Raw genomic sequence first — 13,381 nt, 5'->3', positions numbered from 1 at the left:
CTAAAAAGTATTTAAAGGAGAGTTTTTAAAGCAGAGTTTTCTAAAAGGTATTTAAAGGAAGGATAGCATTAATGATGTTACTGATGGAGCAGCTAGGTGGCGCAGTGGATAGAGCACTGACCCTGAAGTCAGGAGGACCTGAGTTCAAATCCCGCCTCAGACACTTGACACTAGCTGTGTGATCTTGGGCAACTCACTTAACCCCAACTGCCTCGCCAAACAAAAATTTTAAATTAAAAAAAAAAAATGATGTAATTGATGATGTCAGCCTTCACTGACCATCTTTCTAACCTCTCTGAAATACCAGCCCCCCCTAAAAACAAAAAGAAAATCAATAAAGAAAAGAGAGCCTGATAAAAATATGATCAGTAAAAATATCTTACAAATGAAAGTCACAAATCTAAAATTCCTTCCCATTATGTACTCTTGTAGTTTAAGAAATAAGATAAAACTTACCATCTGAGGTTAAATTAAATGTTTCCTTGGTTCTCCAGCTATCAAACATGTCCCACAATCTCACTGTCTTATCCCAAGAAGCACTAGCAAGGATGGATTTCATTGGGTTAAAACACAGACTGCTGATGGGGCCCTCGTGGCCTGATAAAACCTAAAGAATTTTTCATTTACAAAGAAAAGGGAAAGAAATAGTAAGAGAAGAGGGTAATGTGACAAGCAAATTTAATTCTACTCCACTGTGTCAAACAATGTAATTTAACCATGGATATATTCAAATTTAGAAATATAATCCTTTTTGGCTTCCTGAGAAGCCACACAATTTCTTCTATCATATACTCACTTTTCCATTTCTCATTCTCATTCCTCCTCTTTCTCTCTCTTCCCCCTTCCCCAAAATTTTCTTTCTGACTCTTTGTCCTTAACCCTCTAGAATGATAGTAGGTCCCGATTCCATCTAAGCACCAAAGAAATTTCAGTAGTTAATAAAAATAAAATATGGTGGGGCAGCTAGGTGGCACAGCAGATAAAGCACCGGACCTGAGTTCAAATCCGACCTCAGACGCTTGATACTTACTACCCATGTGACCCTGGCAAGTCACTTAACCCTCACTGCCCCACAAAAAAAAAAAATATGGTGCATTTACCTTTAGGTTAGGAACTATTAAAAACATCAGAATTTTCTGGAATTTTGCCTTCTCCACACTACCAGCCAAGATGAATGAGATAGCACAGAATTCCCTCTTGCCCATTTCAATGTTGCTCCCCCTGCTGCCATGACTCAGTGAGGTAATACTAACAAAAGGCAGGTATTATACTGTTCATTTACAACAACTACCCCTTCCTCAAAACCCCACACACAATTCACATTTTGTTTCAGTGCCATGGGTTTATTATATGTTAAGTTCTGTTCCTTACATCTAAGAGTCTACCAGTCTGCATAGACCATATAAAGATTTCAAAGGAATCCTGGGACCCAGCAGTAACAATTTCACCACTCGAATCCACAGCCACACAAGAAAATTGGGTTGGGCGAGGAGATGTAAATGTGCGAAAGTTTCGGTATCTGCAAGGGAAAAAAAAATATAAAGGGTTTTAATGTCAGATGCATGTTCAAATACTAGGTAGGCATTGCATCTAGCATGCTACATGAAGTCAGTATACAAAGAGCTCTCAATAGGCTAGAATTATAAGCTGAAATGTAATAGGGATAGATATCAAGCCCTACAAGTGTTCAAAAAAATCAACTTCACAAGTACAAAATGGAAGAGAAAAGCCTAGGCATGTTTGCAAAACAAATCTAGGGGATCGGTGCTATATGAGTCAATTGTGACATGGTATCCAAAAACCCCAACTTGACTTGGGCATTAAAAGAAGCACAGTATCCAGGGCAAAGGTTATAACAGTCTCACTGTACTCTGCTTTATTCACCCCACATTGTAGGAGCCATGAATAAGGATACTGACATATGGATCAACATTCAGAGTAGGGCAACCAAGATGGTGAAGGAACAGAAGAAGAAATCATGTGAAAATGAGTTGAAGAAACTAGAGAAGACAAAGGGCTGCCCAGAAAATCATTAGGTTTCTTCCAATGTTGAGATTCTATGATGCTATTCTGGTTCTATGCTCAAGCAACCTGTGTTTCAGAAACAATGCTGTGGTTCCCAAGAACACTGACAACATACATTTTTCACCATCCTAAATTTCAGCCAGTAAGTAGAAAAAATTGAGAAAAGCTGTTCTGGGCCTTACTATCTATAAAATGAGAGCTCTCGTAGATCACCGTAAGGTACCTTCTAGTTCTAAAATTCTGAGTCTACATTTTAATATAACATAAGAATTAACTTTACCTGTGAAGGTCAAATGCACGCACTGTTCCATCCAGAGAAGCACTAACAATAACATAACCTGTAGAGGTGAATGTCACAGATGTGACTCCACTGTTGTGCTCCGTGAATGTGACAAAGCAGAACCCACTTAAGGTGTTCCATACTTTCACCTGCAACAGAAACAGTTTGTGGAAGATCTCAGTGGACTTTATAATATTCTCACAAGTCACCCCCCCCAAGAGCGATTAATGTTCAACAATGAATTCAATTACAGATATTTATTACATATTTTTCTGTAACTTGCTGTTTAAAAGAGCTGAATGTTATACTCTTATAATCCCATGTCAGAAGGCTTCTTTTACTTCAGAGTACAGGAAATAAGCTAGTGAGCACTGAAGAATTGAGCTTACTGAAATATATTCTCAAATTTCTGTGGCACTAATGTTGTCACACCTCATACTCTCATGCTGGTGCCAAGGGTTAAAGACACCACCACCACCACCACAGAGTTCAAGATCAGAGGTAACAAACTGGGAAGAGCAATATGGTCCCTCCTAGTCTTAACCCCCATCTACCTTGTCAACCAAAACAGAGACATAATGGCCAAAAGGTTAAAAAAAAAGATAGGCAGAAAAGTTTGTGTAACTGAAAAGGACACACAAACAAATCACTCCATAATATAAAGTCTGGAAGCACAAATTGTACTTTACTAATACGGTAGGGACTTAAATAGTGATGCTGACCATAGAAAATTAAATACCACCAAACAGTGACATATACAAAAAAGACTGAATTTTAACAGGAATAAAAATTCCAAAATAAATTAATACTTAGACTTAGCCACACACAGTTAAGTTGTTAAATTGTTTATTTCTTAGATTGGAAGAAACAAAGAGTTACTCAGTTCTTTCTATGAATTAAATTACAGCTGTATAAATACGATTTCAGATTCATGGGATGATGAGTAGACTGCACATATACACTCCTCAAGGAGTATCTGTGAATTAGTGAATTAGTTAAGCAACATGAGATGGAATAGATCTTTCAAAGGCACCACTGGAATGAGCAACTTACACTACCTTGAAGCCTTACAAAAAGAGGCTAAGATTGGTTTTAACTACAGCTAATAATAAATTCCCAGCTTACTTTTCCATCAATGCCACCAGTCACTATGTACTGTCCATCAGGAGAATAGGCCAGAGATACCATGCTGTTGAAATGACCTTGCTGCTTGAGAACATAGGACTCACTTTGCCATTCCCACACCAGCAGCTGACCCAGACCTGGAGACCAACAAACACACCACTAGAAGAAAGAAACTGAGTACATGAATGAATCCACTTCTGTAGTAAATTTATTTCTCATGCCCCCACACACCCAAGGACTAGAATCAGACATCAGATCTATAAGTATATTCAACACATTCATCCCAGAGGAGAGGGGGAAAGAAACCGCTGCTTCTTAAACTGTGCTCTGGTTTGCTGGGATGCTGCTGCTCTACTTTAGTGCTCATGAAAAAACATACTATGGGGCTAAAATGATGGCTCTAAGAGAGAAGTCTTAGGTGGTCATCTAGGAGCAACAGGAAATATGGAGAAGTGCCCTCACAAAGATGACAGCAGAATTTAACTGGAGGTTACCTGCTTTCCTCCTTCAAAAGAGGGTAGTCTATACTTGGTCATAATGATTATCTACATAAGAAAAATTGCTAGGAAACCTGGAAAGCAGTATGGAAAAAAGTAGGTTGAGACCAACAATCTTATACTATATACCACCAATCATCACAAAATGGCTACATGACCTATAAACAAAAGGTCACAGCATAAAAAAAATTAGAGAAGATTCAGCAAAAAATGGCTAATTCTCATTACATAAAATTGAAAAGGTTTTGCACAAACAAAATGAATGAAAGGGGGGGAAAAGTGGTAACAAATCTTTGTAGCAAATTTCTGTGATGTAAGTTTTTATTTTGTTTTGTTTATGAGGCAATCAGGGTTCAGTGACTTGTCCAGGGTCATAAAGCTGGTGTGAAGTGTCTGAAGCCAAATTTGAACTCAGGTCCTTTTGACTCCAGGGCCGGTTCTCTATCCACAGTGCCACCTAGCTGCTTCGATGTAAAGCTTAATATACAAGACATACAGGGAATTGATTTATATAATATAAAAGAACAAGAGTCATTCCCCAATAGATAAGTGGCTAAAGGACATGAACAGCCAGTTCTCATGGGAAAAAAGCCAAGCTATCAACAACCATATGAAAAAAGGTTCTGAATCACTGAAGAGAGAAATGAAAATTAAAAGGTCTGAGGGTCCCACCTTACATGCATTATACTGACAAAGATGACAGAAAATTGGAAAGATTCTAGGAAAACAAGTACACTGATGATGGAGCTGTGATTAATCCACCCATTCTGGAAAGCAATTTGGAGTCAAAAAGTAATGTATATCATTTGACCCAGGGTTACCATTATAAAGGTAAAATCTTTATATAGAGGGAAAGGTCCCATATATACAAAATATTTATGGAAACACTTTTTGTTGTTTCAATGACTGAAAACAAAGTGGGCATCCATCAACTGAAGAATAGCTGAATAAATTATGGTATATGAATGAAGTAGAATATTATTGCCTTTAGAGAATTAAGAAAAAGAAAAGAAAAAAGCTACAAAGATTTGCATAAATAGGATAGGAAGAAGAGAATAAGCATTTTTATGGTGCCTACTAGGTGCCAAGCACTATGCTAAGCACTTTACAAATATTGGATCCTCATGAGATAGGTGCTATTACTATCCCCATTTTATAGTTGAGGAAACTGAAGCAAATAGAGGGTAAGTGACTTGGCCAGGGTCATATAGCTAGTAAGTGTGTGAGGCTGGATTTAAACTCAAGTCTTCCTGACTCCAGGCCCAGCACTCTATCCTCTGTACCACCTAGCTGCCTCATGCAAAAAATGAGTAGAACGGGAAAGATTGTAAATTATCATCAGCTTTAGAAAGAAAAATAACTTTGAAAGACTTCATGCAACTCCAGAAGACTTATGATGTTTCTGACTTCTTAAATGAGTGAAACTAGAGGAACAAAATGAGATACATATTTTCAGACAAAGTCAATGTGTGGAATAGTCTTTCTTGACTATACTTACTGATTACAAAAGAGGGAATCTAGGGGCAGCTAGGTGGCGCAGTGGATAAGGCACCAGCCCTAGAGTCAGGAGGACCTGAGTTTAAATCCGGCCTCAGACACTTGACTCTTACTAGCTGTGTGACTCTGGGCAAGTTACTTAACCCCAATTGCCCCCCCCCCAAAAAAAAAAGAAAAAAAAAAACTATTCCTGTCACAAGGAAGGGCTTTGATTGGGAGTATGTGGGGAGAGACAGGACCATGTAAGTGGTGCAGGAATTGGTGTGTGATGATAGTAATGAAAAGAAAAAAAATGAAAGAAAAGGCACCAATGAAACATTTTTTAAATGGTCAGAAGATAGCCAGTCAGAAGGGGACACAGATGAATGGGGCCACGTGGGTACTAGCATGTTAAATTTAATACATAGTAAAAAACAAAAACAAAAAAATCCCCACAAAATGTACATAAAAGAAATTCATTTTCACATAAGATCCTCTTTTTCTGTACTTCTTTGTATAATGAAGTGTTTGTTGACATTTTAAGTTCATAACCAAATAAAAAATCTTGAAAATAAACAACAAAAAGCTCAAAATTTAGAACTCTGACTTATTTCTTGTCATGCACAAAACCTTCTATCTGAAGTCAGACATGACTCCCTTCAAGTCCGGTTACAAATAACAAATATGGTAAAGGAAGCCGCAGCCACCTCGGGTATTATCTGAGCCTTTTCTTGATAGTAAAGGGTGTGTGACTTGGCTTATGCTGCCCAAGAAATTGCACTAGTTTCAACAACCTGAAGCTTTAACCTCAGTCCCAGCAGCTAAGCCCAAGTCTGTTGGGGACAAGACTAAAGTGAATATGCTTCTGCGTGTGGCCTAACTCAAGAGATACAAACCTGGACATCCAAAAGCGATCCAGTCTCCTGTGCTGTTGATAGAAATAGATGCAATCTTCTGATCTGAAATACTAAAGGAAAGACCAAAATAAATGTAAAGAGGGAGAACAAAGAACAAAGGGCAATTCTAACTAAAGTTTTCTGAGATCAAGTTAATTTTTGTGAATACACACTTTACAAGGCAGATAAGTGGTATAGTGGAGTGAATTCTGGGCCTAGAGGAGGCAAAGCCTAAGCTCCAGTCCAGCCTCAGACACTTAACTAGCTGTAAGACTGAGTAAACAAGTCACTTAACCAGTTCCTGCCTCGGTTTCCTCATTTGTAAAATGTGGATAATAAGACTCTCTTATTGTTGTGAAGATAAAGTAAAATTTTATTTATAAAGCTCTTTGCAAACCTTGAAGTGCCACATAAATACTAGCTATGATGATGATGAGACTGCTCATATATTACATTATCGAAGTCAGCAATAATTCAATGGGCATTCTAAGGCAAAATGAATGAAATACCTATATTCTAAATTGCTTCAGAAATCATAGAGTGATTTGTACAAAAATATTTATAGCAGCGGATAGAGCACCGGACCTGGAGTCAGGAGTACCTGAGTTCAAATCTGGCCTCAGACACTTAACACTTACTAGCTGTGTGACCCTGGGCAAGTCACTTAACCCCGATTGCCTCACTAAAAAAACAAAAACAAACAAATATTTATAGCAGCTCTTTCTGTGGTGGCTAAGAATTGGAAATCAAAGGAATGCCCATCAATTGAAGAATGGCTAATCAAACTGTGGTATATGATTGTGATGGAATATTATTGTGCTATAAGAAATGAAAAGCAGGATGATTTCAGAAAGGCCTGGAAAGACTTGTATGAACTGATGTATAGTGAAATGAGCTGAACCAAAAGAACGTTGTGCACAGAGACAGCAATACTGTTTGATGAAGAACTGTGAATAACTTAACTATCCTCAACAATACAATGATCCAAGAGACAATCCCAAAGGATTAGTGATGAAACATACTATCCACCTCCAAAGAAAGAACTGATATTGATGGAACATATAGACTGAAGCATGCTATTTTTCACTTTCTTTCATTTTTTTCTTTTATTCAAGTTTTCTTGTATGAAATGACTAATATGGGGGCAGCTAGATGGCGCAGTGGATAGAGCACCGGTCCTGAAGTCAGGAGTACCTGAGTTCAAATCCAGCCTCAGACACTTAACACTTACTAGCTGTTTGACCCTGGGCAAGTCACTTAACCCCAATTGCCTCACTAAAAAAAAAAAACAAAAACAAAAAAACATGAAATGACTAAAATGACTAATAATAATGTTTTACATAATCATACATGTATAACCCATATCTGATTGCTTACTGCAACAGAGAGGAGGGAAGGGAAAGAGGGATAAAAATTGGAAGTCAAAACTATAAATAAAAATGTTTAGGGGCAGCTAGATAGCAGAGTGGATAGAGCACCGGCCCTGTATTCAGGAGGATCTAAGTTCAAGTCTGGCCTCAGACACTTACACTTGCTGGCTGTGTGACCCTGGGCAAGTCACTTAACCCTCATGGCCCCACAAAAAAAAAAATGTTTACTTAAAAAAAATATATATTATAGAGTGGTACTATCAGAAAGATGACAAAAGATTATAGTAAGTCAACTCTACCAACCATATCCCACCAAAAAAGTCACTAAAAAAGATTTAAGGGGAAAAACGCCCAACCAAACAAGAAAATTTAAGCTGACTGAAAGACAATGAGTTAAATTACCAATAAATATTTAACACCAAATTTCTAAATCAGAGATCAACTATATTGCTGTCACTGTGCAAAATGTATTCTCTAATATGGGACATGTGAATAAATAAATTTAAGCAACCTGACCATGTACAAGCTTTGAAATCTTAATTCTCTTTGGAATGTACCACGTAATATAAAATTCGTGTAGGTGTATGTTTTTCTTAAAATATATTTATTTTTGAACTTCCTGGGCTGGCCTGACTCCCTAATAGCTTATTATAATGGATTATTCCTTACTACAGAAATTCTGTCACAGAGCAAAAGAAAACTTTATCATGTAGTTGGAAAAATATCAATGCTAGTACTCTTTGGTCTGAGTACTCTCAGCTAACTCAAAAGCTCTTTCACTTTGTCAGCACTTTGAAGAGTTGGGCTGTAGCAGACTTCCCAATATATACCACCACAGTTGGCAAATTAACTCACCTCAGGGAGTGGATGAGGTTGAACTCAGGTAGTTCATGTAAATGAAAGATTCCAGAAGCAAAGCCAGTGACTAGAAGGTGAGTTTTCTTGTGATATGCAGCAGATGTAAGATTATTAAAATCTCCCTCTTTGTTGAAAAAGTACCTAAATCAATGTGAAGATCAAAGAAATGTAGTTAAGTCAGAAAAAAATTCAGGTGGCTACGCACATACACAAAATCCCAATACACTTGCCTCAATTATTTGGATATTTCATATGGACACAACCTGACAAAACAGTTCAATTTAATAGAATGTGAATACAATTCTTATGACCAGGCCAAACTATGTGGTAGTGATGACCTTCTTTCTACTGCCCACAATTAAAGTGCCTTCTCCTATGAGATTCCACATGAATCTGAAATCCTTTTGCAGTGTGTATTATATCTCTCTCTTCAGCACTACTACCACATCACAGCTCAGGTCTGAACTGTGACATCAACTTTCAAACTGTTCTATCTCACCAGCTCCCTCCCAAAAATATCTTTATCAAGCATGTAAGGCAATGTGTGTTAGGTTCTTAGGGAACAAAGAAATAAGAGACAACCCATGTCTTCCAAAAGTTTACAATAGAGCACTGGGGAATAAAGCAGACCCCTTTTTGGAGTCCAAATCTATGATTTCATCAGTGTGAAGCAACTCTTGGTGTAGAAATTCTACCACTGATGCAGACTGAAGATTCATCTCTAACATGTGCTCCTAAGAGAGCTGCCTGGGGCACTAAGAGATTACTTTTTTTATGCCAGGTCATAGAACTACTCTGTTAGAGACAGGACTTGAAATCAGGTCTTCCTAACTTTATGGCCTGGCCCCTAGCTACCATGTCCTGCTCTTCTCAAGGAATACATAGGTAACTACAACATAAAGCTATATTTGTTAAGACCCACATGAGCAGAACAAACGAATTACAGGATAGGCCTCTGGCAATTCTGAATTCATCTTTCCAGAGTTTGTTAGTTTTAGGGCTGGGGATATCCTAGATAATTCCATGGGATGTTAAAGAAGCAGGCCCCAATTATCCAGAAAGAGTGTGTTAGGGATTATACTGGACATAGGATCATAGAATAAGCGCTGGAAAGGACCTTACAGGTCATCAAGTCCAATCCAGCCTGGTGTCAGGAAAACTCATCTTCTGAGTTCAAATCTGGCCTCAGACACTTACTAGGGCAAGTCACATAATCCTGTTTGCCTCAGTTCCCTTATCTGCAAAATGAGCTGGAGGAAATGGCAAACTCCAGTATCTTTGCCAAGAAAACCCCAAAAGGGGTCAGGAAGAGTCAGACATGGCTGAACAACAACAAACTGAGGACCAGGGGGTTAAATGACTTGTCCAAGGTTACAGACACACAAATGGCAGAGCTAGGACCCAAACTTAAGTCCTTTGCCTTCAGATCCTGAATATTTCTAACTGTGCCATGTTGGTTCCCTTAAATAAATCTAAATGTTACAAAAACTTAGTTTTGAAAAGCATAAACGCCGAGATTGTTATCTTCTAGAACCTCTCCATTCTCTACACCAGTAACCAGTAGTGTATAGTGCATGGCTCCAAGGTGGCCCATGGGTTAGCCAATGGTCAGTATCCCATTACATAGCTCCTCTCTCCTTATGGCTTTCAAGAGTCTTCTCCTGCAATACCATCATGACCACTTTTTCCTCACATTTGTCCATGAAAGCATTCTGGCTATGATTTTTGTTCTTGCTCTCTTCCTCACTTACTCAAATCCATTTTCAAAAGTCACAGTTACGGCAGGGGAGGGAGGGAGAAAAATTTGGAATTCACAGTTCTTTTTAAATGAATGTTAAAAATTTTAAGTGGGGAAAAAAATACTATTTTTTTTAAAAGACAGTTAAGTTCACCTCCTCCAATATTCCTCTGACCACTTCAGCACACATTCACTTCTCCTTTATAAATCTTACCTCCTATAACATTCCTTTCTTGTACCACACCATGTAAGGAGTTTATATCACACTGTTCTATTTTTACAACAGTTCCCCACAGTGCTTATATACAGCACCATATAACAAAGAGGTGTTGGACAAATATTAAAGTCAAATCACAATGAAGGGAAAGCACTCAATTTATGTATTTGTTTTTCAGTCACCCTGAACAAGTAACAAGAAACCATAGAATGTTAGTGACAAAAGGGACCCTTACAGAGGTCATCTAGTCCAGAGCTTCTTAAACTTTTTCCACTAGAAACCCCTTTTCACCAGAGAAATTTTTACACAACCACAGGTATGTGGGTATATAAAATAGGTATACACATGACCTTTTACTGTTGCCAAATTTTCCATGACCCCCAAATTCAGTTATGTGATCCCATATGGGGTTGCAACCCACAGTTCAAGAAGTTTTGATCCAGTCCAATGTAATCATTTTGCAGTTGAGAAAAGAGATCCAAAAAGCTTAAAATGACCTTCCCTTAGTCCCACAGCTAGAGGTAGGACTAGACTACAGGCTGTCTAACTCCCAAGCTTTTTCCACACTCCTTCAAAGTGTCACTGGGAATATTCCTTAACTGAGCGAGGAAATGCTTCTTTTGTGCTTAATGTTAGCTCTTGACATGTTAGTTTTTAATCCTACAGCAGAGCTATTAAAATTCACCAAATTCTTGCTCCTTCTGATCTCACTATAACATATACAGGGACACACAAACGCATACAAACTGATTGGAAAACGAATTCCCAAAGTTCAGGGAGGCATGAACAATTTGGACTTAGCTACAAAGGAAGGTTTATTTCTGTAAAAATTTCCCCATTTCAGATGGGAGGAAAATGTTTTCAGAACCACATGCTCCTTACTCTATTTCAATGATCAATTCAATTCCATGAACAATTATTAAGCATGCGCTAGAGATTCAAGGACAAAAGAAGCCGCCTCTGCTCTAATGACGCTTACATGCTGCTGAGGAGGCAGCACAGTACAGTGCAAAAGAATGATCTGGAGGTAAAGGGCCTTATTTAAATTCCAGCCCTGGTTCTAACCCCAGGTCTACAACTTGCTACCCGGGCAACCTTGGGTAAGTCACGACTTCTCTTAGACTCAGTTCTTCATCTGTTTTAAAAAAAAAAAAAGAGGGTGGAACCAGAGAGTCTATAAGGTCCCTTAGAATTTTATGATGTTATAAAACATGTATAAAGATAAGTCATGTATATACCAAATAAATACAAAGTAATTGGGGGAAGGGGAGAATGAATGATTAAAGGATCAGGAAAGATCTCTTGCAGGAGGAGGCATTTGAGCTGAGCCTTGTAAGGAGCTAGGGCTTCCACAAGGCAGAGATGAAGGAGAACACCTCAGGCATGTAGGGCCATCTTGTGTACAACAAACAGTAAGTCACTTTTACAGGAAGGTAGAGGGCATGACATAGAGTAATGAGCAATCAAACTAGAAATACAGGTTGTGGCCATACTGTGAAGTTTCAAACGTCAAAGGAATTCTGATTTGCTCTAGAAAAAATGGGAAGACACAGGAGATTCTTGAAGAGAGGAATGACCCAGTCAGCCCTGTGCTCTAGGAATGTCACTTTCATGGCTATGCAAAGAACAAAGTAAAGAGGGGAGAGACTAGAGGTATGAAGACAAATTAAGAGGCTGCTGAACTACCCTAGTAAGTGATGAGGGTCTGAATTATGAGAATGGCTTTGTGTGGAGACAAAATCCTCGGCTGAGAGCAAGGGGAAGAGAGACCCAAGGAGAGAAGATATGGAACAAATGGTGTGGGGAGCAGAATGGAGAAGAAAAGGATTGATACATGAGGGGCCAGCTGAGATTACATATCATAACTTCGCAGTGGACAAATACAGACTCCTTTAGCAGCCCTCAACAGCATTTGAGTAGGAGCAGAGGTGTATGGTAGAAATAATGAGGGAATGGGGTTTGTTAAGGAAAGTGGTCCACAATGTGGCAAAGTGGTCAGCAATGCAACAAATGTGGCAAGTTTTACACTGTCACTGTGTGTTCTGTAGAGAGCAAAAGCTTGCTTTTTTTCCTGCACCATCAAAGTAGGCATCTTTTTTTAAAATAGAATTATTCATTTCCCTATCATGTCATTTTTAAAGAAACAGGTATTTAATTAACTTAGTTCATGAAGATGTTTTTTCCATGCTCAATCATGCTTTATGGTATAATAATAAAAGTTGACCGTAAATCCAAGTAACATTAAATTTTACTGTTGTCAATTAAAAAAAAAAAAAAAGGACAAGGGGCCAGGGATCCAAGGGAACAGCTAAACTGGAAAACTACAGCACTGCAGTGTTAAAGGGGAAAAAGGGAGGCCATGGCAGGGGCTCTGGTCTAAGGCGGCAGGGAAGAACAGTTACTAGAGATTGAAGTAAAGAATAGTTTTAAGAGAAGTGTGTCACAGGGAGAGAGAGAAGGCCTTGAAGGTCATCCTCAGAGAGAATTTCATTGTCACAGATTGTATGAATTAGAATGGACAAGGAATACTTGTGGGAGATGACAGACCATGCCTGAGAGTGGCTGATATGAAGTAAAGGTACAGATCATGAGACATGAAGAAAACTGAGGCAGTGCGAAGCAAAGGTATTTGAAGGGGCTCAATATGTAAACCGAATTCTCCAGATACAAGGACAAGAGTTGGGATGTAAAAGAATAGTCTGGGACAAAACTTGCAAACAAGAGAGAATAATAACCTTGGGGCTGGTTGGTAGCTAACTGCCTCCAGGATCTAAGTAGAGGATGAAATAAATACCTGGATGGAATAAACCCCAGAGGAGAACCTGCCAAGTGTACCTGACAGGGGAGACGCAGAAGCAAGGATGAGCAGCAACAAGCATGCCTAGCCCTCTGAGACAAG

The 13,381-nt window shown here is 38.6% G+C and overlaps 1 protein-coding gene across 8 annotated transcripts in view; it reads right to left on the bottom strand.

The window, feature by feature from the left end:
• Positions 1-13,381, bottom strand: part of PWP2 (PWP2 small subunit processome component) — a 58,263-nt gene that overhangs the window by 30,525 nt on the left and 14,357 nt on the right. For all 8 annotated transcript variants that reach the window (XR_006355735.1, XR_006355736.1, XR_006355737.1 and 5 more), the window contains 6 exons: positions 8,525-8,668; positions 6,300-6,370; positions 3,431-3,567; positions 2,306-2,454; positions 1,372-1,519; positions 457-607 (listed from right to left, as the gene is read on the bottom strand). Coding sequence is in view for 5 of the 8 variants with exons in the window: in XM_043997017.1 (XP_043852952.1) it covers positions 457-607; positions 1,372-1,519; positions 2,306-2,454; positions 3,431-3,567; positions 6,300-6,370; positions 8,525-8,668 (800 nt within the window). In the remaining 3 variants the exon portion in view is untranslated. The remainder of the gene's footprint in view (positions 1-456; positions 608-1,371; positions 1,520-2,305; positions 2,455-3,430; positions 3,568-6,299; positions 6,371-8,524; positions 8,669-13,381) is intronic.

This window comes from Dromiciops gliroides, chromosome 3 (assembly GCF_019393635.1).
Source record: "Dromiciops gliroides isolate mDroGli1 chromosome 3, mDroGli1.pri, whole genome shotgun sequence".
In the NCBI taxonomy this organism is placed as follows: domain Eukaryota; kingdom Metazoa; phylum Chordata; class Mammalia; order Microbiotheria; family Microbiotheriidae; genus Dromiciops; species Dromiciops gliroides.
Note: the sequence above shows the minus strand (reverse complement) of the source record. Positions and strands in the feature narration are given on the sequence as shown.